General features: G+C 46.6%; 2 protein-coding genes across 3 annotated transcripts in view; both read left to right on the plus strand.

Annotated features, from left to right (window-relative positions):
• The window catches only part of LOC144822799 (protein FAM167B-like), a 62,060-nt gene extending 39,670 nt beyond the window's left edge, over positions 1-22,390 (plus strand). The window contains exon 2 of the mRNA XM_078680691.1: positions 20,861-22,390. Within this exon, the coding sequence (XP_078536817.1) occupies positions 20,861-21,124 (264 nt within the window). The 3' untranslated portion in view covers positions 21,125-22,390. The remainder of the gene's footprint in view (positions 1-20,860) is intronic.
• Positions 1-23,171, plus strand: part of LCK (LCK proto-oncogene, Src family tyrosine kinase) — a 564,072-nt gene that overhangs the window by 186,164 nt on the left and 354,737 nt on the right. The window lies entirely within an intron of this gene.

The following is a 23,171-nucleotide window of genomic DNA, read 5'->3' on the forward strand; positions in this document are numbered from 1 at the left end:
TCTGTGTTTAGTAGATTTGAGTTGAAGGTTTGTAAGAGTTAACTTTCCTAGCACCGAAGTGGAAGATTAAATCTCCAACATGCAGTTCTCTCTTGTAGCTACTGTTGCGTCACAGTACCTAAAGATATTAAAAATGCTCAGAGGAAGGCTCCTATCCAAGAGCTTCCCTCACTAAACAGAACATAATGCAATTCATAAGTCTTTGGCAGAATTAGAGAGACACGCTGATACAGAACCTTAAGCAAGAAACTTCCAATCTCTAAAAGAATAGGCAGCGCGCTGTCTTCAAAAGAATAAAGAATTTACTGCAGTGAAGAGCAGAGCAAATATACAGATATGATATGCCACTCACGAAGTTATGGGAACAAACTCGAACTCCAACGAAGAATTAGGTCACCCGACATTTACGACAGATTCAGCTGCTGGAACCCACTGCCAGAAGGTGTCAGGCGGAGATACAATTACTAAGTAACTCGGTTGACTAAAATTCAACGTTTACACTGAAGTGTGGAACAGAAACCTTCCGTAAGCTCCAAAGTGACTGTTGAAGTGTGCTGAGCAAATAACGCACGAGAGCGAACACCTCGTTCCTCCACAGTAACCCTAAACACTAAACTGCTAACCGCTAAGGAAAAAACGCTCTGCAAAGGCCGCCAATTAATGGATGAGCAGGGCAAAGGAAGACGCTATGGCAAGAATCAGCAAAGCCGATTCCAAGAATAATTAAAAAACCTTCTCCTGTGCTGGGAGCTTAACACAGGGTAACTGGGCTAAACCTGACAGTACCCCCCACCAAAACCCCTCCTCCTCCCTCCTTGGGTTTGTAAGGGAATTCACACACCAATCTTGGGGCATGAACATTAGAAGCTGGTTCCCTGGATCTGTCTTCGGGACCAAAACCCTTCCAATCCACTCAATAAAAAATCTTCCCTTTCTTTGACGTAGAATCAAGTATGCGTTTGACCTAAAACTCCTCTCCAGACTTACACTGAATTGGGACTGATGAATGATTCTTCCTCAACTTAGACCGATTTCTTTTGACTAATGAAACATGAAACAGTGGGTGTATCCTAACATTAGTGGGGAGTCTAATCTTCACACTAATGGGATTTACCATCTGATCTATGACGTAAGGCCCCATAAATCTAGGTTGGAATTTCCTATTCCCTTTCAACCTCATGTGACGAGTGGAAACCCAAACCTCATCTCCTGACTCAAAAACTGGGTTCCCTCTTCTTTTCTTTTTTTGTGCTTCCTTAGCTTTCACCAGATTCTGTGTTGCAGTTTGAGCGGCCTTCTGCAATTCACCTACAACTTCCTTAACTGCAGGTACCTCACTCTCAGTTTTACCCACTATGGTGTTTGAGTGCCTACCTGAATTAAAAAAGAAAGGGGAATAACCGGTAGACGAGTGAACAGCATTATTATACGCAAATTCTGCTGCCCAAATCAACTTCGGCCAATCCCCTTCATGATCCATCAAATAAAGGCGTAAGTACTGTTCCAATTCCTGATTGACCCTATCTGTCTGACCATCAGTCTCTGGATGATAGCTGGAAGACAGTTGAGAGTCCACTCCTAATCTTCCCAAAAAGGCCCTCCAGAATCGAGAACTGAATTGGGGCCCTCTATCGGAGACAACCACCTTGGGAATTCCATGAGACTTGACTATGTGTTGAGCGAATAAGATGGCCAATTGTGCTGAGTTGGGAATAGACTATAAAGGGACAAAGTGACTTATTTTTGAGAAATGGTCAACCACAACCCAGATGGTGGAATACCCTGACTAGATGGAAGGTCAACAATGAAATCCATCGACACCGTATGCCATGTATATGGGACCACTGGTAAAGGCAATAGTAAACCTTGTGGGACCTGTCTTGAGGCCTTCCCCTTAACACACTGTTCGCAGGATGCCACATATTGTCTCACCTGAGTGTCAACATTAGGCCACCAAAATACTAGTTTTTTAAGATCCAAGGTCTTTTTGATTCCCTTATGGCCAGCCAAGAGATCCTCATGGAAGTGTTCCATAATTTTAGTTCGTAGATGCTCTCTAGGAACAAATAATTTCTCTCGATGATATGGCTTACCATCCTTGATCGCTCTCTCGGAATCCTCTTTACTCCAAGCAAGCATTTCCTGTTCAGAAAGTGACCCTTTAATCTTCTCTTCCAACTCAGGATAGAGTATGATGCTGACAATCTTCTCTTTTGGAATTATGCAACCTTCTCCCTTAACTTCTTCCTGATCCCCACCATTCAAATGGGACAAGGCATCAGCCTTTCCAATGATTGATCCAGATTTGTAGGTCAGAACAAAATTGTAATCAGCAAAAAACAGGGACCAACTCAATTGCCGAGGGGTCAAGGTTTGAGCCGACTTTAAAAACTGCAAATTACGGTGATCAGTAAAAACAGTAACTTCATGCCCAGCACCCAACAAATAATGCCTCCATTCCTGACAGGCATCTTTAACTGCGAGTAACTCTTTCTCAGCAATAGAGTAATTAATTTCAGTTGCTGACAACTTTCGAGGCCGATAAGCGACAGGACGCAGTTGCCCAGTGGTCATTCCTTTGAGACAAGATCCCCCCAATAGCCAAATTGCATGCATCAGCTTCGACAAAAAAAGGTTCCTCTGGGTTCGGATGTTGCAAAATGGGTGCTGTGGTGAACATTTCCTTTAAATACTGAAACGCCCTCTCAGTTTCTGGACTCCACACAAATTTTTCTTTCTTCTTAAGGAGCCTAGTAATTGAAGCTACTTTCTCGTAAAAGTTGCTGATAAAACGCCTATAAAAGTTGGCGAAGCCCAGGAAACTTTGGATCTCTTTCACAGTACAAGGAGGTGGCCAGTCTTTAATTGCCTTCACTTTGGATTCATCCATGGACACTCCTTCTGGGGATAATACGAAACCCAAAAATTCCACCTGAGTGGTGTGAAAAACACACTTTTCCAGTTTCACAAAAAGCTGGTGACCAAGTTATTTTTTTCAAGATTGTGCGTACATGCAAAACATGTTCTTCCTGGTTTGCCGGAAAGATGAGAATATTATCTATGTAAACCACTGGACAGCAGTCCAAGAATTCACGGGGCACATCGTTGATGAAGTGCTGGAAAGCTGCAGGGGCATTACACAGACTGAAGGGCATAAACTGATACTCAAGAAGACCGAATCGAGTTCTAAAGGCTGTCTTCCACTCTTCCTCTTCGGCCATTCGTACTAAGTGATAGACCCCTTGCAAATCCAGTTTAGTGTACACTCTAGCTTCCTTTACCTGGTCCAGCAATTCGGAGATCAAATGTAAAGGGTAAGATTCTTTTTGGTGACAGCATTCAAGGCGCAATAATCAATGCATGTCCTAAGATTCCCATCCTTCTTTGGGATAAAAAAAAGTGGAGAGGAAACAGGGGATTGCGAAGGCCGGATAAAACCATTGGCCAAATATTGATCTAAGTACTCCTTTAAATGACCATTCTCAGTTTCCGTGAGTGCATAAATTCGGCTGCACGGTAAAGAAGCTCCGGGTTCCAACTCAATCTTGTAGTCATACTCCCGATGAGCCAGTGTGCCTCTTGTTAATCGAAAACTGCCTTAAATTCTTGATATTCCACAGGGATTTTGGGAACCTCAACAGCACAAATCACAAAGGGAGTTCCAGCCAAAAGAGACGATTGAGAAGGAAGATGATCCACAACCCTGGAATGGAAGCAATTCTCCTTACAATAATCAGAATTCAATTCCACCATTCTTCTAGCCTAGTCTATTCTTGGATTGTGTTCCATCAACCACGGAAGCCTCAAGATCAACTGAAACTGTGGGGCATCAATGAGACTGAACCTCAAGTAACTATGATGCAAACCTGGGCCAATCACAGTTAATTCCTCTGTATCAAAAACAATAGGTCCAGAAGACAGGTTAGTACCATCTACTGCATGCACAGGTTCTGGTTTGAGGTTCTTTACAAATTGGATACCCAACGATTGAGCAAACTTGATGTCGCAAACATTTCCAGTTGCCCCAGAATGGATCATTACTGAGATCTCATCAACCTTGGTGGTTCCAAACTTAATCAAACTGGAAATGATCTAATGAGGCGCTGCCGATTGTAACGTGCTGCGAATCAGGAGTTGTCTTATCAGACGCACCCACCAGAGCAACTCCTCTTACTTGTGGGGCCTGTCTTTTACCCAAGCACTGGACTCAGGCTTCTTCGGACATTCTTTGACAAAATGTCCTGGTTTTCCGCTGTACATGCACAGTCTTCCATTCCTACCTTTTTCTCTTTCCTCCTTAGTGAGAGGCCCTCTCACGGAACCAATCTGCATAGGTTCTTCACCAACCACTGTCTCACTTGGTTTGGTAGATTCAGATCTGACCCTGTCAAAGTGAGGATGGAATGGTCGAGTTTCTTTGCAACGCTGGTTCTTTCTTTCATTTTGTCGCTGATCGATTCGAAGTACTAAGTCAATTAACTCATAAACCTCCATAGGTCTTTTGGGAATCTGAGCCAACCCATCTTTCAATTCATCCTTAGGCCCCCTATAAAAAACAGCTGCTCTCTTCGCCTCCGGCCATTGGATCTCAACAATTAATGTATTAAATTGTGCTAGGTATGCCACCAATTCCCGATTGCCTTGTTTTAAATCTAAGAGTTCATTATCGGTGGTCTGTGCTTTGGTTCTCCGATCAAATATTCGAAGGAACTCTGCCTTGAAGTCTACAAAGTTGTAAAGAATAGGGTTCTTACAATTTACCAGTGGCATGGACCACGCTGCAGCATCCCCACTCAGGTAAGACAATGAGAATTCAACCTTTGATTGGTCCTCCTTAAAAATGATGGGTCTACAAAGGAAGTGCAAGGAGCATTGAGTGAGGAACACTTGGTGCCTTATGTGGGTCTCCATTAAATCTCTCGGGTGAAGCTAAAGGAGCAGTTGGGGAAATATCATGAATGACTTGCGTGGTTAATTCAGCTGCTGAGGGAGAGGGGGAAAAGGTTAAGATGTATTCTCTTTAGTCAATGGGTTCATTCCTGCAACAAAATCTTCGAAACGCTGTTTGAAAAAACTAGCTTCCTGACTTGACTTTCTAGCCTCCTCTCGTAGGTACTTATTATCTTCCCTGGTTTCACTAAGTTGTTTTTGTATTCCTTCCAGGACTGCAGCTAAGGCCTTAACATCTAATCCCTCCGCCATCCTGCCCAGGTGGAAGTTGGAGTTTGGCACTTCAATCTGTCAAGTACCACACACCTTCTACCTTGGTCTTCCACAGGAGCAGGTGACTGATCTCCAAAACCCAAACTCCACTGGGAGCGGAAGTCAGTTCCACTACCAGTAGAGAGGGGGAAGGGGAATGGGATAAAAGAGAGACTCCACTGCTACACCTCTTCCATTCAACATTTACTCTGAAGCGCAGAACAGAAACCATCCATAAGCTCCAAAGTGACGGTTGAAGTGCGCCGTGCGATAAATGCACGAGCACGAACATCTGGTTCCTCCACAGTAACCCTAAATACTAAACTGCTAATCGCTAAGAAATAAACGCTCTTCAGAGGCCGCCATATAATGGCTGGGCGTAGCAAAGGAAGAGGCTATGGCAAGAATCGGCAAAGCCGATTCCAAGGATAAATAAAAAACATGTGAATCAGAACAACTGAGGGTTAAGGCAATGGTACCGCACCTGTCAACAAGAATAATTAGGCTAAGTAGTGGTGGTGCAGGGAAACCAGGAAGTGCACTTCTCTCCACTCCCTATTTGGGAAATCCCCAAAGAATAATCACAAAAAAAATGGAATCTGCACCCATCAATTGTATAAGCATTTAAAGTCCGTTAGACATTGATTGTATTGTGGCGATCTGAAGAATATGCCCAGCCGTTATGTTCTTATTTCCTTAATTCCTTTATTGATGAGGTGATGCTGCACGATGAATATTTCTGGATGAGGAGGGACAGAGTTTTCTTTTGAAGGGTTCCACCCTCAATACACTGTAAATTTTAATTTAAAATGGCTAGTTTCTTTCTGTAATCCTTCCAAATTATTGAGGCACACTGCAGTGCACTTGAATGGAAATTTCAAACTGAACCAGCGTTTATGCTCACAGGAAGAACATTGATTTAGCAATACTACCCTTTATAAATGTTTAACCAAGCAGTGCAAATACGTCAGTGTACCCTGTGCCACGTGGAACAGCCTCTTCATAGTGTTTTTCACTAAGTAAATACATTATGCCAGATGTAACCTGGCAGTACCACTCTTCACAGGTCTGTGCAGCGTAAGTCTGTGTGGAGTGCGGTGGGAGCAGGAGCGTAGGAAGGGGGTGTGGTGGGTGCGGGCTGTACCGGGTGTCATTGCTGAGGGGGGGTGACAAAATGGCAAAAAAATCTGTTTTAAACACACATTTTTTGCCATTTTGTCAAGCTGGGGGTGACAAGAAATTTTCCACACCAGGTACCACCTGACCGTGCTACGCCACTGGGTGGGAGATGGCACCAGTTTTGACCACTGAGAAGATAAAACAGGGAGGAGATCAGGGGCATAACGCAGGCCCCTGCAGCCCAATATCTGTGGGATATGGGAGACTCTGGAATCCCTGGAGGAGATAGCTTTGAGTTGAGGATTGAAAACATATGCAAGCAAGGTTTCTGTCATAAGAAGTAAAGTGTCCCTGTGGACTAACTATGGCATCCTGTGTTTCTGGTTGCATTTACAAACCATTCAGGCTTTGGCCAAGTGGTTTCACTTATTACCAGTGCACATCAGTGGCATTATAATAAAACATATTTACCCTTTATGGAACATCTATTCATATTATAATCAAGATGATCTTGTGATATATCAGAGTATGTGTCCCTAGATACACTTAATACCATTATACTGTATATATAAGGAAATACCTTTTTTGTATGGTCACATAAACAGGTATGTTGAATTGGCTCATACCCTATTGGCTAGTCTAACTTACCTGTAAGTCCCTAGTAAATGGTTCCCTGGGGGTGACCCTCTAACTTACATGCACGGGGTACCCAGGGCATGTACGTTAGTGGGTCTCCCATAGGGGTTGCAGCACTTAAAACCTTCCTTTTTCCTTTAGCTCCTTAGTTCTGCTGTTGTGTTGTGTTTCTCTCTCTCTGTCCGGTTTTAAGGTTCTGTTCTCGCGCCAGGACGCCCCTTTGCTGGGGCATCTGTGCGCGTAATAAATCCGGATAACATAACATAACATAACATAACTGGTAGTGCCACCCTGGGTGACACGAATAAAGCAAGACTCCCAGCCCACCATTGGCAGGATAGAAGAGCACTTTATACTGCTAGACAACTTTGCCATTTCAAGGTATGGAAAAGCCTTACTTCCCCCTGGTATATGTGTAATTCACCTCTATGGCAGTCCTATGGAGACCTAAGGCAGGGTGAAAAATATCTCAAGGGCAATACATATATTTTACATGTTCTGATAGTAAAGATGCAAAACTGTTATTTTTACTGTGAAAAGGCTTGGTTGCACAATTGGTGAGTACGGAGTTACACACTGACCCCTCAGCTGCTCTAACTCTGGAATGGTGTGACCAAAATGGGTCAACCAAGGTATCAAACAACTGATTACATTAAGCCAGAAGTGAGTCAAAATTACGGCAACAAGTTCCAGTGTGCAATTTTAGCCACATTGCCACTTTGTTGCCTTTAGTCCCCTGTGCCCTGTTGCACATGGGGTCCTGTCTCGGAGCCAGATTTCTGCCTTCTTGGGGAGACATGCTAATAACTCCAAGGAAAGGATACAATAGGGGTCTGCTCTGGAATGAGAAATCACCTCTCTTCTTCAGGAAGCCCCACGTTTGTTGGCTCAAAAGGCGATTTTGAAAGGAGAAGCCACCATTGAAGGGCAAATGGGTAACACTTGGGAGAGGGGCTTCTCCATTGTTCAGGCAGACATGCTGGCACTAGAGACAGGAGCGAGGAAAACAGTTGCTGAACCAGTTTTCCAGAACGTGTATCCCCTTGGCCGCCACACCTCTAGGCTGGGCTTGGAAACTCCACATGCCGAGAGAAGGATCGTGCGATATTGGATGTGATTAAAATGGTGCATCCTGGGATGCCAAGATGACACACTATTCAGGAAGTGGTCATTAGGTGGGAGGAAACCCGGTAGCCCATAGGCTACCAACTGCATCCTTCCCTGATGGCATTTTCTGAGTATAAGTAGGGCACCCCGAACTCAGATCTCAACTGGACTGGAAGAAGTACAGAGGGAGGGCGGCCCTGCTCCACCGTGGATCCGGCAAAGATAGCGGCACTATTGTGGACTGCACCGCTATACCTGGTGATTGCAAAAGAGAGGGACTGTGCATGCCATGCCATGCCATGCTCAAGAAGAAGTCATGTCTAGAGCTCAGCCAAGCCCAAGAAACTCCAAGGATCAGCTGACTGGCCTCCTGTTTGCAGCACTGGGACAACAGAGCTGAAGAAGCCTGCAGGGCAAGATGGTAGCCCAAAGTCTTCAAACCTGCCGCCAACCAATGCCACGCAGCAACAGGGACCAGGACCCAATGCACAAAGTTGCACCCAAGTTTCTGAACCCAGGAGTGTTATCGTAGTGCAACTGGGACTCACAGAGGGCAAGCTATCAACCCAGAAAGGACTGGCCAGTGAACGTGATACTTGTCGACTACTAGTCCAGTTGTGACTGGCCTTCTCCACACATCGAGAGGACTTCGATGGATGTCCACTCTGTGGCCAGAATCACCTCACCCTCTCCATAGACCAAGGAGTAGTTGCAGCAAGAACCCTGTCGACCACATTGATTCCACAACATCCTTGATCCCTTGCGTCAGGACCACTTCCATAGTCCTGCAAAGGATAAAAGTGCCTACTTACTATTTCTCCTTGACTTTTTATGGGGTAGTTAGTGTGTACTATTTTCTCCCTCACCTCTCCTGGTAGTTTAGTGAATGTGACGCATGTCCCTTTCCTGGTTATTGGGAGTGAGATATCTGTCCCATCTTCAGGTAGGTTAGCAAGGGTGGGCTATCTGCCTTCCCCTCTCCTGGTAGTTAGTGAGGATGAGCTTTTTACCTTCCCCTCTCCTGGTGGGTGAGTTAGTGATGGTGAGCTGCCTGCCTTCACTCTCCTGGTAAGATAGTGAGGGTGAGCTATCCGCCTTCCTTTCTCCTAGAAGTTAGAGGGGATGAGCCGTCTGCCTTTACTCGCCTGGTAGGTTAGGAAGGGCGAGCTATATGCCTTCCCTTCTCCTGGTGGGTTAGTGAGGGTGAGCTGTCTGCCTTCACTCACCTGGTAGGTAAGTGAGGGTGAGCTATCTGCCTTCCCTCCCCTGTAAAGTTAGTGATGGTGAGCTATCTGCCTTCCCAACCTTCTGGCAGGCATGATAGTGAAGATCAACAGATTATTGGTGGGGCCCTGGTCATACGAGCAGCTCCACTGAAACAAGATGTCGAGTGTATTTCGTGGGATGTCCCTACACTTGTGTCTGATGGTCCTTGAAAAACCCCTAGGATTAACTACATGCGTGCCAACACGCCTGGGTGTTATTTTAGTATTTTCCTGCATAAAACTTCCTAAACTCCCATTCAAGTTAATAGGACAATTAAATCCCCCCTTTCTATTTCTTAAAAGCTCCTTCTTAGGTGTTGCTAAATGTTGGCATGTATGGAACCACCTCTTACTTCCCCAATTCCAGAACCGTGATTAAGACAGTAATTTATTCATTTTTTGAGTGCCAACAAGCCCCTATTGGACACCCAAGATCCCTCCTTTGCACCTCGAAAGCAGAGAACAGGTCCTAAAAACATATGTCAATTCATCATCAATCAATCAATCAATCAAAGCGTTTGTTAAGCGTGACTACTCACCCGTAAGGGTCTGAAGGCGCAGGGGAGTGCAGGTTCCAGTCCATCAAGGAGGTGGTCTGTCGAAGAGCCAGGTCTTGAGGTCTCTTGCAAAGATGGGGTGCGATGTTGTCTGTATGAGGTGGAGCGGGAGGGCGTTCCAGGCCCCGACCACGAGGAAGGAAAAGGAGCGGCCTCCCGATCTGTTTTTTCTGGTGCGTGGGACCATGGCGTGGCTGGGCTGATCGTAGGGTCCTTTGGGGTGCATGTAATTTGAGTCTGCTGTTCAGGTATGCTGGTTCGGTGTCGTGGAGGGCCTTGTGAGTGTAGGTGAGTATCTTGAAGGTGACTCTTGCCTCGATGGGGAGCCAGTGGAGTGTGCGCAGTTGCTGGGAGATGTGGCAGTGTCTTGGCAGGTTGACGACCAGTCTTGCTGTGGTGTTCTGGATGTTCTGTAGCTTGCGGGTGAGGTTTTTGTTTATTCCGGCTTAGAGTGCGTTGCCGTAGTCGAGTCTGCTGGTGACCAGAGCATGAGTGATGGTCTTTTTGCGTTCAACGAGGATCCATTTGAAGGTCTTACGTAGGAGGCGGAGGGTGTGGAAGCAGGAGGACGAGACGGAGTTGATCTGGTGGTCCAATTTGAGCTCGGAGTCCAGGATGATTCTCAGGTTGCGTGCGTGGTCCCTGGGGGTGGGTGGGTTTCAGAGGGCAGGGGGCCACCAGGTGTCGTTCTAGGTGTCGGGGTTTGGGTCTATGAGGAGTACCTCCGTCTTGTTGGTGTTTAGTTGTAGGCAGCTATTTTTCATCCATTTGGCGATGGCTTCCGTACCTTCTCAAAAGTTTTGTCTTGGATTCGTTGGATAGGGAGAGGATGAGTTGGGTGTCGTCTGCATATGACACAATGTTGAGTCCATAGGTTCTGACGATGGGGACGAGCGGAGCCATATAGACGTTGAACTGCGTCGGGCTGAGGGAGGACCCCTGAGGGACTACACAGGTGGTTGGTGTAGGGTCCGAGAGGAAAGGGGGGAGTCTGACCCGCTGCATTCTGCCGGAGAAGAAGGAGCTGATCCAGTCGAGGGCTTTGTCCTGGAACCCTGCATCGTGAAGTCTGCATCTTAGGCTGCGGTGGGAGACTGTGTTGAATGCCGCTGAGAGGTTGAGGAGGATGAGGGCTGCTGTTTATCCTTTGTCCAGTAGGGTGCGGATGTCATCTGTTGCAGCGAGGAGGGCAGTTTCTGTGCTGTGGTTTTTCCTGAAGCTGGATTGGGAGGAGTCAAGGATGTTGTGCTCTTCGATGAATGTGGTGAGTTGGCTGTTGATGGCTTTCTCGATGACTTTCGCAGGGAACAGGAGCAGGGAGATGGGTCTGTAGTTTTTTGGGTCGGTGGGGTCCGCCGAGGGTTTCTTCAGGAGGGGGTTGACCTCGCGTGTTTCCAGCCGTCGGGGAACGAGGCGGTCGCCAGGGAGCGGTTGATGGTGTGGCGGAGCATGGGTGCGATGGTGTTGGCGGCTCTGTTGAAGATGTGGTGGGAGCAGGGGTCCCTGGGGGCCCCGGAGTGGATTGACTTCATCATCTTCAGTGTGTCTTCGGTGGTGAGGGCTGTCCATCTGTCAAGCGTTGGCTTCAGGGTGTCGGGTGGTTGGTGGGGGTGCCGTGTGTTGGTTGTCTTTGCTGAAGTTGTCGTAGATGTTCTTGATTTAGTGGTGAAAGAAGGTGCTAAGCTTGTCGCAGAGGTCTTGTGAGGGAGGGATGTCAGTCGACTCGCTGGTGGGTTGTGCTAACTCCTTGATGATGTTGAAGAGTTCTTTGCTGTTGTGTCTGTGTGCGGATATTCTGTCTTCGATCGTTTGTTTTCTTGTTTTTCTGATGTCTGTGGGCTCGTCGGGGAGTGTGCTCAGGCGGAGGGTGGATTTGTGTACGAAGGCGATTCCTCCTCCCAGGCGGGTGTGGCGGTCCTTCCTGGAGATCTTGTACCCTTGGGGAATGGCGATGGCGATGTCCGGTCCCGAGGTGGTGTTGGTCCAGGTTTCGGTGAAGAACGCTACGTCCGGGGTGGTGCTGTCGAGGAGGTCCCAGATTTCGGTGGCATTTTTGTGGAGTGATCGGACATTGAGGAGGATGCATTGCAGGGTCTTCGGTTCGGGTGTGTTCTTGCGGTTGGGTTGTGCTGGGTCCGGGATCCTGGTGGTGCTGTAGGTTTGACTGCAGCGGTGACAGCTGAAGGGTCCATGGGTGTCGGCCGGCGAAGCTAGCTTGCAGTTGTTCTTGCAGCCTGGGTTGAGTGCATAGAGTGCTGCTGGGTCATAGTATAGATATGGCTGTGCAGCCTAATGAACCCTGCTTTTGCACTCATCAATAGAAGGAACAACTTTACAAGGTGACATTCTGTATGCAAGCAAATAAATATGTGGCTTAAATATAGATTTTCCTGTATAAAACCAGATGCATCTCAGAGGTTTGTAAACATATTATGTTTTTATTAGGGCTCTGAAGGCTATCCTGACTGAGTTGTATGAAAAAACAACAATCAATTCGATAGAATCACAAACCGGAATGTGAAAAGAACATTTACAATTATTTTACTTGTCACATGCATATCATTTGCCTAGCACTATAGGGCCGCTGACTTCGTAAATGACTCAAAGTTATTTTTTAAAACTACTCGGCATCACACTTGCTCTGTGCATCAAAAAGTGCCAGGTTTTGTACAAATGAAACAAGTGTATTAAGTATTAAAATGGTTGCGTACTAGGGGTCTAGCAAATAAAGGATTGCTTGTACTCACAGCCTTGTGCATTTCTAGTAACCCTTCCTGTTTACATTTGGATCTCCTCATCACTTTATTTCACCCAGTGTCCTGAATACTGGCGCCCGGCAATACTCGAGCTTTGCACGGGTCCGAGCGGTATAGAGTAAGAAATGTTCTACCTGTCCCCACACCTCGAGCTCTCAACATAAATTATTGGTGGGGTCAAGCTTGTACAAACACCCGCCGATTCTGCCAGCGTGCAGCATGTGCAGTGGCACCGGGGCCCAAACCTTGAGTGGCCTATTGAACCCTTATAATAGCTGTATTTACCGCCCCAGCAGCAGTCAATGTGACCATGATACTTGCTTGCACCAGGACCTATTACAGCCCTGCTGCGCTGCTGCATTAGTGAGGGCAGAGTAGCCACGTCCTCTCCTGCTAGTAAGGTGTGCTGCAAGACCACACCCGCCACCTCTCCCTGCGAGACGGTGCCGTCTTGATGTCCCACCCGGAAGCTGCCTGGCCTGCAGGTCTCTCATAACCCAACAGTCGACAAACACTGCCAGGCTAAATAAATCATCACGGAAAACACCTGATTCTGGGATGGAGTCCGTCTGAAATTACAGCAGAGTAAACAGTAGGTGCGCGTCGGCTCCACATTCTGTAATTTACTGGCCAAATCATTTAATCTCCATGTGCCTAAAAAAAAAAAAATCGAGCCTTGTGTAATATAATCTGGTGGTCATGTAAAGAACTCTTAGGCCTTTGGACCAAGTTCGCGAATTATAAAAAAGCACACCCAAAAATAATAAATACAATTAAAGTACCGCTGTTATATGTTATAAGGATATTGGAACTCCGGTCTCCGGGCTATGCCCAAGACATAACCCAGTCCCAGCTCCAGCCATCCCGCAAGTAAACAAGGCCGTGATAGTGACGGGACGGGACTCACGAGAACTGTTCAATGCCTGGTCCAGGGACCGCTCCCTCACCCTCAGAGCAGCTTGAAGCCGGCACGAGGCACAGGAGTCTCCTCCAGAGCCGCTTCAGTTCTCGTCCAATCACTGCTTGGCCTCCACGTTCCTTGCCAGGCGCGCGCAGAGACACCACCTGCATGCACACCTGGCGCAGCCTTGCACCACGTGCGCTTCTCGCACGCATACGTGGTACAGGGTGCTTTGCTCCCACACCTCTTGCTTGCTCGTCGTGAACTCCAGACCAGCTGCAGCTTGGACCGGTGGAATCCGCTGAAAGGTGAATGACCGCGGCGCACTGCTTTGTACTGGAATTTGGAATTTGGGCCGGCGTGAGAACCAGCTGCAGGTGGCTGGCTTGATAACAATTGCCTTTGCCAATGGAATGCCGTTATTGGACGGGCACCAAGGATTGGGGTTTGCACGGCAGCAGGCTGCGGGCAGGATCTATAGGTTGGATTTGCACGGCTGTACCCGAATAGGTAATTGAGCGCCTTACCTGGAACTCATAAGATTATCTGCCAAGTAGGTGCCTTTTAAGTCCTTCGCAGCTGGGGCAGAGCCAGTGATATCTAATCTTAGAGTGATTCTTTGGGGGAACTGAGTCCCCCACATTGTGTACGGGGTTGCACCCCTCCTCCCCGCGAGTAATCTAAGGCATGTGATACTGATATCCTGACTTTTTACTGGCTCAACTAAAACACTAATCCAGAATGCACACGAAGGTCTAGGCCTGTCCCTGGTGACAAGGATGGGCGCACAGTGTGTCCTCATTTGTCAACATGGGAATCTAGCCATTCCTTGAGTTGTTGATGTAAGCCACAAGTGGCAATGTATCGTTTTTTGACAATTAGAAGAAATGAACAAACCTTTTGGGGTCAGTTGGTACGGCCCGTTCCAACGGTGCACTCTCCCTCCACTTTCCTTCCCTCGCACTTGGGTCCCAGAAGAAGTCAGCAATTCTTCCTTCAGATCAGATTCCAGGTGTTATCCCCTCACCCACCTCTGGGGGAACTGGCTGTCTGGCAACCCGTGGTGTTGCAGTGGTCCTCTGAGTGCCCTGCTTAGTCCCACATCATTGGTTGAAGAGAACTTGGAAGTAGAACAAGTGGACTTGCTGCTCCCCCTTTTACCTACAGTTGACAGACAGGATATTGAATTCCCAGTCTGCCTTTTCAGAACTAGTTTGGGTCTGTTCTCCTTTTATGTGTCTTGCACAGCTTGTCTTCCAGACTCAGTCTCTGTCTTGAGTGATGCTCCTTAGAACATGGTTGTATCCAGGGTGGAGCACCCGCAAACGAGACACAAACAGGTGGGAGCATTCTCCACCTTGACTACCAACAGCCATACCTGACAGTCAGTGCTTTAAGTGGGATGAGAAAAACCAGGGGGTCTCTAAAAGGGATGTGGCCGACGTAATTAACGGCGTGACTTAAAAACACGTAAGCCAAACATCTGTGCTTAGCATAGTGTGCCACCCCACTTGTATTTTGCCGTTTCTGTTATTGCATCATATATATGATACCGGTAATATCATACCTACAACATATCAGGACTATTGGCTTTGTCAATGGTTGTTAGTTGCATAAGATAAATAAGCAGCAACTATGGCTTGTATATAATATTGAAAAAGCTTCCACTTAAAGCCCTGGTGACACCACAGTAATGTTGCTGCTCCTGAGTATCAAAAAGAGAAGGGAAATCCAGAGAGAAAATGACTCTTTAAATGATTACCCTTCTCCTACAACGCTCACCTGGCATGACGTCATGCCGTAACTTCTCCACTAGTGAGTAGTGAGCAGTGTGAGCACACGCACATCCATGTGCCTGCTGTCACTGCAGTCAGGGGAAAAACGGACCACCTGTGCCAGGGCATAAAACAGAGCCCGATAGAGACCTGTTTCGAGGCCTCCTTTAAACAAGCATTGGAAATGCAATAGGTCTCGCAGCATTAGAGTTTGTGCTTTTAGAATTGTTTATGGGTTTTTTTTTAAAATCTTTAGCATTTTTGTTTCCTGTAGGCAATGCTAAAGAATTACAAAGAAAAAAAGCCATAAACAAATCTAAAAGCTCTAACTCAAATGCTCCGAGACCTATTGCACTGTGTGAGGGTGAGGGGTTGAGGGTGAATGCAATAGGTCTCGCATTAGGAAAGTTTGACCTATTGGTATTGTAAATGACACATTTTGTATTTATGTGTTGGTTTTGAAAATAGCAAAATTAATAGCTTTGTCATTTACAATGCCAATAGTTTTAACTTTCGCAAATGTGACACCTATAGCATTTGTAATGCAATATGTGTTGTATTTACGTGACTTAGATGTATTGATATTACAAATAACAATGGCTTTTAATTTTTTAAATAATTAATACTTAAATAAAAGGTATTGTAATTTATAATGGCAATAGCTTAAACTTTTGTAAATAACTTTTGTGAAGATTATGTTCAGTGTATTTTATTGTGACAAAAATCCAAGAACAGAAGTGAAAAAATGTAACATCTTTTTATGACATTTTGTAATAAAGCTTGAAACATTGACAGAACATATTTGAACCAGTTGTTGTTGAATGGTTGCACAGATTGATGCTGTGGTGGCGCTGAGTGATGTTGTGGTGGCAACGAGTGAGGGCGGTAGAGTGAGGGTGGTAGAGTGAGGGCGGTAGAGTGAGGGTGTGAGGGCGGTAGAGTGAGGGCTGTAGCATGAGGGTGGTAGAGTGGTAGAGTGGGGGCGGTAAAGTGGTAGAGTGAGGGTGGTAGAGTGAGGGCGGTAGAGTGGTAGAAGTACAGGCTTACCTGACTCTTCGCATGCACCCATTCAGTTGTTGGCCTCTCAGCTGAGTCTGCCAACTAGACAACAAAGTGGAGGTGGGGCGGTTAACTAATGAGGCAGTAAAAAAAAAAGTGCGTTCTGAATTAGTGAGACCGTGGCAGAAGTGCAGGCTACCTGACTCTTCGCATGCACCCATTCAGTTGTTGGCCTCTCAGCTGAGTCTGCCAACTAGACAAAAAAGTGGAGGTGGAGCGGTTAACTAATGAGGCAGTAAAAAAAAATGCGTTCTGAATTAGTGAGACCGTGGCAGAAGTGCAGGCTACCTGACTCTGAACTATCCCACAAAGTGGGTCATCACACTGCCCTCCAAAAACTAACAAAGGGAGCTAAGCATGAATGCCGAGAGGCGAGTGAGATACTAGCGCTGCCTGCTCTGTAAGCATTAGAAACAAAAGTGCGTGGCAGAAGTACAGGCTACCGGACTCTTCGCACGCACCCATTCAGTTGTTGGCCTCTCAGCTGAGTCTGCCAACTAGACAAAAAATCTCAATTTACTAAACTACCCATAAAACGGTAATGGGATCCATGCCTCGTGCGGCGGGGATTATTCAAGCAGAGTCCCGCTCGTGGGCAGATGTCAGAGGGGGCGGGGGTGGGATGCGCGCGCTCTGGATGAAGTCGGCCGAGCTCTTCCTGAGCCCTCGGGTCCCGCTCGTGCAATCAGGACATGCCGTGGATCACATAACATGAGCAAGACCAGCAAGTAGCACAAATTGATGCGGAGACCACAAGACGCAGCCGAGGGCCTGAGTGCATTTCTTCTTAGAGGGTGGATTTTAAGTGAAGCACGTAGGAGGTTACCATGGGTAACATGAGGGAATGAGGTAGCATGAAATGGAGGAAATCAAGCAGAGTCCCGCTCGCGGGCAGATGTCAGAGGGGGCGGGGGTGGGATGCGCGCGCTCTGGATGAAGTCGGCCGAGCTCTTCCTGAGCCCTCGGGTCCCGCTCGTGCAATCAGGACATGCCGTGGATCACATAACATGAGCAAGACCAGCAAGTAGCACAAATTGATGCGGAGACCACAAGACGCAGCCGAGGGCCTGAGTGCATTTCTTCTTAGAGGGTGGATTTTAAGTGAAGCACGTAGGAGGTTACCATGGGTAACATGAGGGAATGAGGTAGCATGAAATGGAGGAAATCTAGAAGGTTATTAACGGAAGCCGAGCTGCAGGTTACTTTGGCAGTGAGGCAAATGCTGTTTAAATAAGAGTGTCCGGAAATATAAACTCACTCTAAAGAAATAGGTAGAGGCTGCAATTCTCAGAGTAATGAGCTCAGAATGCAAAACAAGACGGAGGGAAGAGAGGGGAGGGGGGAGGAGAAATGCGACACGGCGGGAAGGGGAGGGGGCGGAGCGGGTAAAACAAGACGCACGTGCAGGCAGGATGACTCAGGGGAGGGGGCGGAGCGGGGCAGAGCGGCATGTGGGTGTGAAGAAGCCGGGCCTTTGAAGTGAAGCTAAGCTTCACTTCAAAGGTGTCGGAGGAATGCGGGCGGCTGTGCACGCGCTTTTAAGCTCAATGCACATGCGCATTGAGCTTAAAAGTCACGGGCACTGCAAGGAATCGCCACGATTCCTTGCAAGTTAGATAAAGAGTCGATGAGCCCCTATAGTCTCGCTTGCTCGATGCGCATGCGCATCGACAGGCGAGACCTAAAAACTGCCGGTGCTCAGCTCCAGTGAGACCCGGTTCACTTAAAGCCCTGCTGACAGTGATCAGGAAGAGAGACAGAGCTGCTCCTTTTCTAGGGATCCATCACATATTGACAACTGATTCTGCAGCCCCACCCACCCCACCTTTCACCCATGCTATCCACCAAATGGAACTTCCAAGAAGAAGAATCAGCAGTCCTATCTATCAGAAAGGACATCATTGAATTTCTAAGAAGAAGCCTTTCTCATCTTTCCCCACTTCAGTTTCTTGGATTCCCTCCCTTCAGTCTTACGAATGTCAGCAATATATATGCACTGTCTGGGAAATCAACCTCACCTCCACCATGTACATATGAACAGGCCAAGGTTTCCAAAATGGAACCCACAGGCCTGTGTCACTCTGGTTTACAAATACACCCACATACTACACACCACACCACTTGCATAAATGCACACAAGTGCACAGGATCTTTGGGCTAGTATTCTGGGTTAATTGCGAGCAGCAGAACTTTGGGTGAGTGGGCCAGTAGGGTCCTACTTACACGACACAGGTGAAAATACCTGGTCAGCATAAAATTCCTACAATACACGGTATACTGCCTTCACCGTACTATTTGTATGGAAACCATGATAGGGACAGCAGTCCAGCTGTCACCATGAGGAGTTCACTGGGTGTGCCTCTTCAGGTCCAGGACAAGTCCAGAACAGACTTAGGCCTCTGCGGACACACTGAATTAGTGTGAGAGTGTGACAGGAATCCAAAAAAACAGGATAACTAATACTCGTAGCTCGAACTTGCATCACAGGGGACATGACTGTGTACAAAGCAGGGAATATTTCTGTCCCAACAACATGTCAGCACTAGAACCAGAAAATGAGATGTAATAGGGAATCACTTCAAACAGGTTCCAGAACCTTAAACAATGAATCCACATTCCTTGTCTGGAAATTGAGAATAAAAGTGGGACCTAAAGCACCCCATTAAGGAAGTGAGTGCTTTGCGGAGAACTTGAAAGCTGCGGTTAGACTAAGGCTTGCGTCTGCTTCACAGCAACTCTCCCTTATGTGAGGGGACATCACCTGAAGTCTGCAAAACTTGCTGCGTAAGCTGTAGGTGTGCCTAGCAATGAGAAACATCACTGAGACTGACCAGAGGCATCAAGGGTAATCCAGTCACCTACAATATGGTTCCTCGGGCGAACACCCCAAAGAAACCGAAACAAAACAGTGTGTCGTTCGGAACCCTTGCAGCGGGCCCGAATGGCTGGTGTTGCAGATGTGCTACACAATTCTCCTAGAAATCACCATCACTGCCAAAACATGAGACCTGTCCCTGGCCCAGAAGCTGTAACTACCAAACATGCTCACCTGTCAACATGGCCTGCCGCACTGAGCTTTTCAGTGACATGAATCATGAGCATGACCACTGCTGCAGTTGAGCAATGCTGAAGAAGATGCAGATGGAGTGAGCCTGATGGGCACACTATCCAACTCCAGCCAAGCAGCGTCACTACTGAGAAGGTAATGTGAGGCCTGGCCTCAAAAGACTGAACTAGACTATCACTGCAGAGTATGCAAGGGCGCCAAGTGCTATGCTGTGGGTTCTAAACATGCAGGGAAGAGGGAGTAGTCCCTCCTGGTTTAAAAAACACTGCATACTACTCCGTGCCCTTACATATTATGCAGTAATTCATAGTTTTAGTCACTACAGAGTACGCAATGGTGCCAAGTGGTATGCATTGGTTTTAAATACGGCGGGAAGAGGGAGCACATTTGGACGTTTGACTGCACTATTTTCTTAAGCAATTTTCATCCTCACACCGGTTTTTGGACATAAGCGTGCATTTTGTGCTGAGAAAATAGTGCTAAATGCCCACGGAACACCGTTTCGGAATTCTGCAGAATCTGGTAGAGGGAAATCAATCTCCACGAATTTCTCCCACCCCTAGACTGAAATACTGTCACAAACACACAAGGATAATTCTGGCATAGGAAATTGTCCTGTCCAGTGAGTTATTTGGACTTAAAAACTATTTGGACTTACCCACAAGTTCCTGAAGCGGTGACGCCTCAGTGAAGTAAAACTTTGGTCTAATGTTGCCTAATACCGAATTGTAGGGAGGTCACCGTGGATATTGGAAGACACCATCGAGCAGGAGAAGGGCACCGTTAAGGGTATAGCACTTGATAAATCCCATGGGAGTGATTGTAGTTGTATCCCTATCTATTTGTGCAATATTCCACTTTGCTGTGAAATTAAAAGCACTTTCTTTTGACTAAAAGATAAGCACTAGGCTAGACAGTGAACTATTGCATCTATTGTTTCCCTATTTTAATTCTTAGTCTTTGCCCTCCAAACAGAATCGCCCCGGAGAAGCCTTTGGGTGCTTTTCCTTGCTTGTCCTTGCTACCTTGAGACTCAAGATTGGAGGGGTGTGCTTGGCTCAGTTTGCAGTTCCATAGTAAGAGAGACCCCAGGACACCAATAGAAAAAGACCACAACCACCACGATTGTGGCTCAGAGGCCCTGTCTGCCTGGTAGACCCTAAACGGTTTCTGGCAGAGTAAAAATGCATAAAGTTCACACAAAAGAGTAAACTGTCTCATTGTGGCAGTTCAGAAATACACATCCGCCTGGAATATCTCAGAATTTCGCCTTTATCCACCTCCACTCTACTCAGTTTGTATTATGTAATATTGTTCTACCACTAAACTATATCACCTTTGCGCTCCAGATTTGTTGTTATAACTCCAGGGCAGTATAATGTGGGTCTGTAACGTGTTTTTTTCTGACTTTCACAGAAGGAGATGCAGGAGCTGGACCACCAGCTCGCCCGGCAGCTGATGCGTCTCCGTGGCCAGATCCACCAGCTGAAGGTGGAGCAAGCCTGCCACCAGCACAAGGAAATGCTGGACGATGCCACCTTCGGGCTGGAGGACTGCGAGGAAGACTCTGACCTGCTATGTAACATTCCTCCCAAAGCCGCCTTCTCGCTCTCCATGCCGCTGAAGCACATTGGTCTCACACGTATGAACATTAACTCCAGGCGCTTCTCTCTTTGCTGAAGGCAGGCCCCTGAACGAGATCATGCATGCAATAGACTGATCAGGACTTTTCCTTGAGGACCAAAAGAGAAGCAAAGCTCTTAACAGGTAACATGAACATACACATACTTGTTTCCAACTCAGTACTGTCTTCTAGAGCATGTGTTCTGTCATCTCAGAGAAAGATGCAATCTTCTCCAGCACGGGCACAGTGTTCTGTGGAACGGATTCAATTAATACATGGAGTATCTGTTCTCCAACCTGCGACAGTGCTCTCCGTCCTGGATACAATATTCAGCATTATAGATCTAATTTCCTTCCTCAACACTGATGAAATCTTCTCCATCATGGCTACAGTCTTCTTTAACATTGATGTAATATTTTGTATCACAAATTTCACAGATGATTGTGTTCATCTTGGATCAATGTTCTGCATGATCAGCACCGTCTTCTCACGGACACAGTCTTCTTCAAAATGTCACCCTTCCTCCATCATAGGTATGATTATCTTCAGCAGGGGTTGAGTCTCCTCCAGATGACTGTGGTATTTTCCAATATTGACATAGTCTTTGGCATCAGGGATCTAATCCCAATGAAGAAAGCGAGTTTCTTCAGCAATGCTGCGCGGCGTGCTCCTTTAAGGCTGATGCACACTTGCCTAACATTGGGCCATTCTTCAGCAGCGTGGGACATTTCATGCTTTCACTTGCGAGGAAACTTCTAACCACCCGAGCAGACCTTTCAGGTGACTCTGAACCCAGGAAGACGGTGCTGTCATCCCTGTCATTATTTGTAATTACTAATGTGATGTGTATAGAAACTAGATTTAAGGTTTTTTTTGGGCTCTGATAGTGCCAACACGTTTATACTGAATTGCGTGGATCTGTTAAGGGCACACTTGTATCTGTATAACATTCTCATTCTAAACGGTCGAAATCTTCAGTTAAAACGTTCTGATTTTAAAATAGACAGAAACATCCTCCTCTAAAATGGGCAGAACCTTGTATGTAGAACCTCTGGACTTTCAAATGACTATCCTTCTGAGACAGCGTGTAACGAGAAGGCAGGTTGTGTCGCCTCGAAAAATCTAAAGGTTTTCATTTGTTATACAATTCTGTGTGTCTAATTATCTGCTGCAGGTCCAGAGTATCCCCTGTCGATCTGGGTGCCCGTACCAGGCACGGGGGAAGCCTACTTCAGATTTTTGTTATTGATTCCTATAGCTAGGGCATTGAGTAATGATGAGCGTGTGCCTGGAATTGTCACAATAAAGAAAAGATGAATGGAGATGACGTGTCATTTCACTGAGTCCCTAACAGACTTGCATTTTTGCCCCAGCCCCTGACACTTGTCGTTACAAACCCAGACGTGTGCTGCAGGTGAGAGGTGAGAGGTGAGAGGTTGTTTCTACAGTTTCGATTATTTTGCACTATGTTCCAAAGTTGTTCCTTATCAACATGTTTTCACCCCCTTGAAGGAAGCTCATAGGATTTCTTTCTTTGCCTAATCCAGGGCACAAGTCCTAAAAAAAGAAGTGGGGGAATGACCTAGTTTGGCAGTGTGCAAGTGCCATCGCAGTGTGCGCATCACAGCGCACGACATCATGGTGCATCACAGGAATTGACATCATAGAAAGCGGCATTGCAAGCCATGACTTTACAGGCAGTGGTGTCACAAGAAGCGACATCAGATCTAAAGCACTCACATATATGTTTAGCAAGACTATCATGTGTACGTTTGAGCTCATTGCGGGGATAATAGCACAATGAGCTATGGAAGATGATATGTGACTTCTACACTTGCAATACCCCCGTTTTATGTTACACATCCTGTACATTCATTTACAAACGTATTTAATTTATTATACATGTAATATGCACCTGTTGATGTAAAGCGCTCTGATACCCTGCATTGGAATGAGTAAGGCTATACAAGAAAACATAGTGGCACTTAAATTATTTCAATGCCTCCTCAGGGGAAGTAAGTTCTATATAAATGCAATTTCCTTTGTGTAAATATTGGGAAAGACCAACACATCTAACATTCTTACAGTGAATGCACATCTCCT

The sequence above is a fragment of the Lissotriton helveticus genome, chromosome 3_1, assembly GCF_964261635.1.
Source record: "Lissotriton helveticus chromosome 3_1, aLisHel1.1, whole genome shotgun sequence".
Lineage (NCBI taxonomy): Eukaryota > Metazoa > Chordata > Amphibia > Caudata > Salamandridae > Lissotriton > Lissotriton helveticus.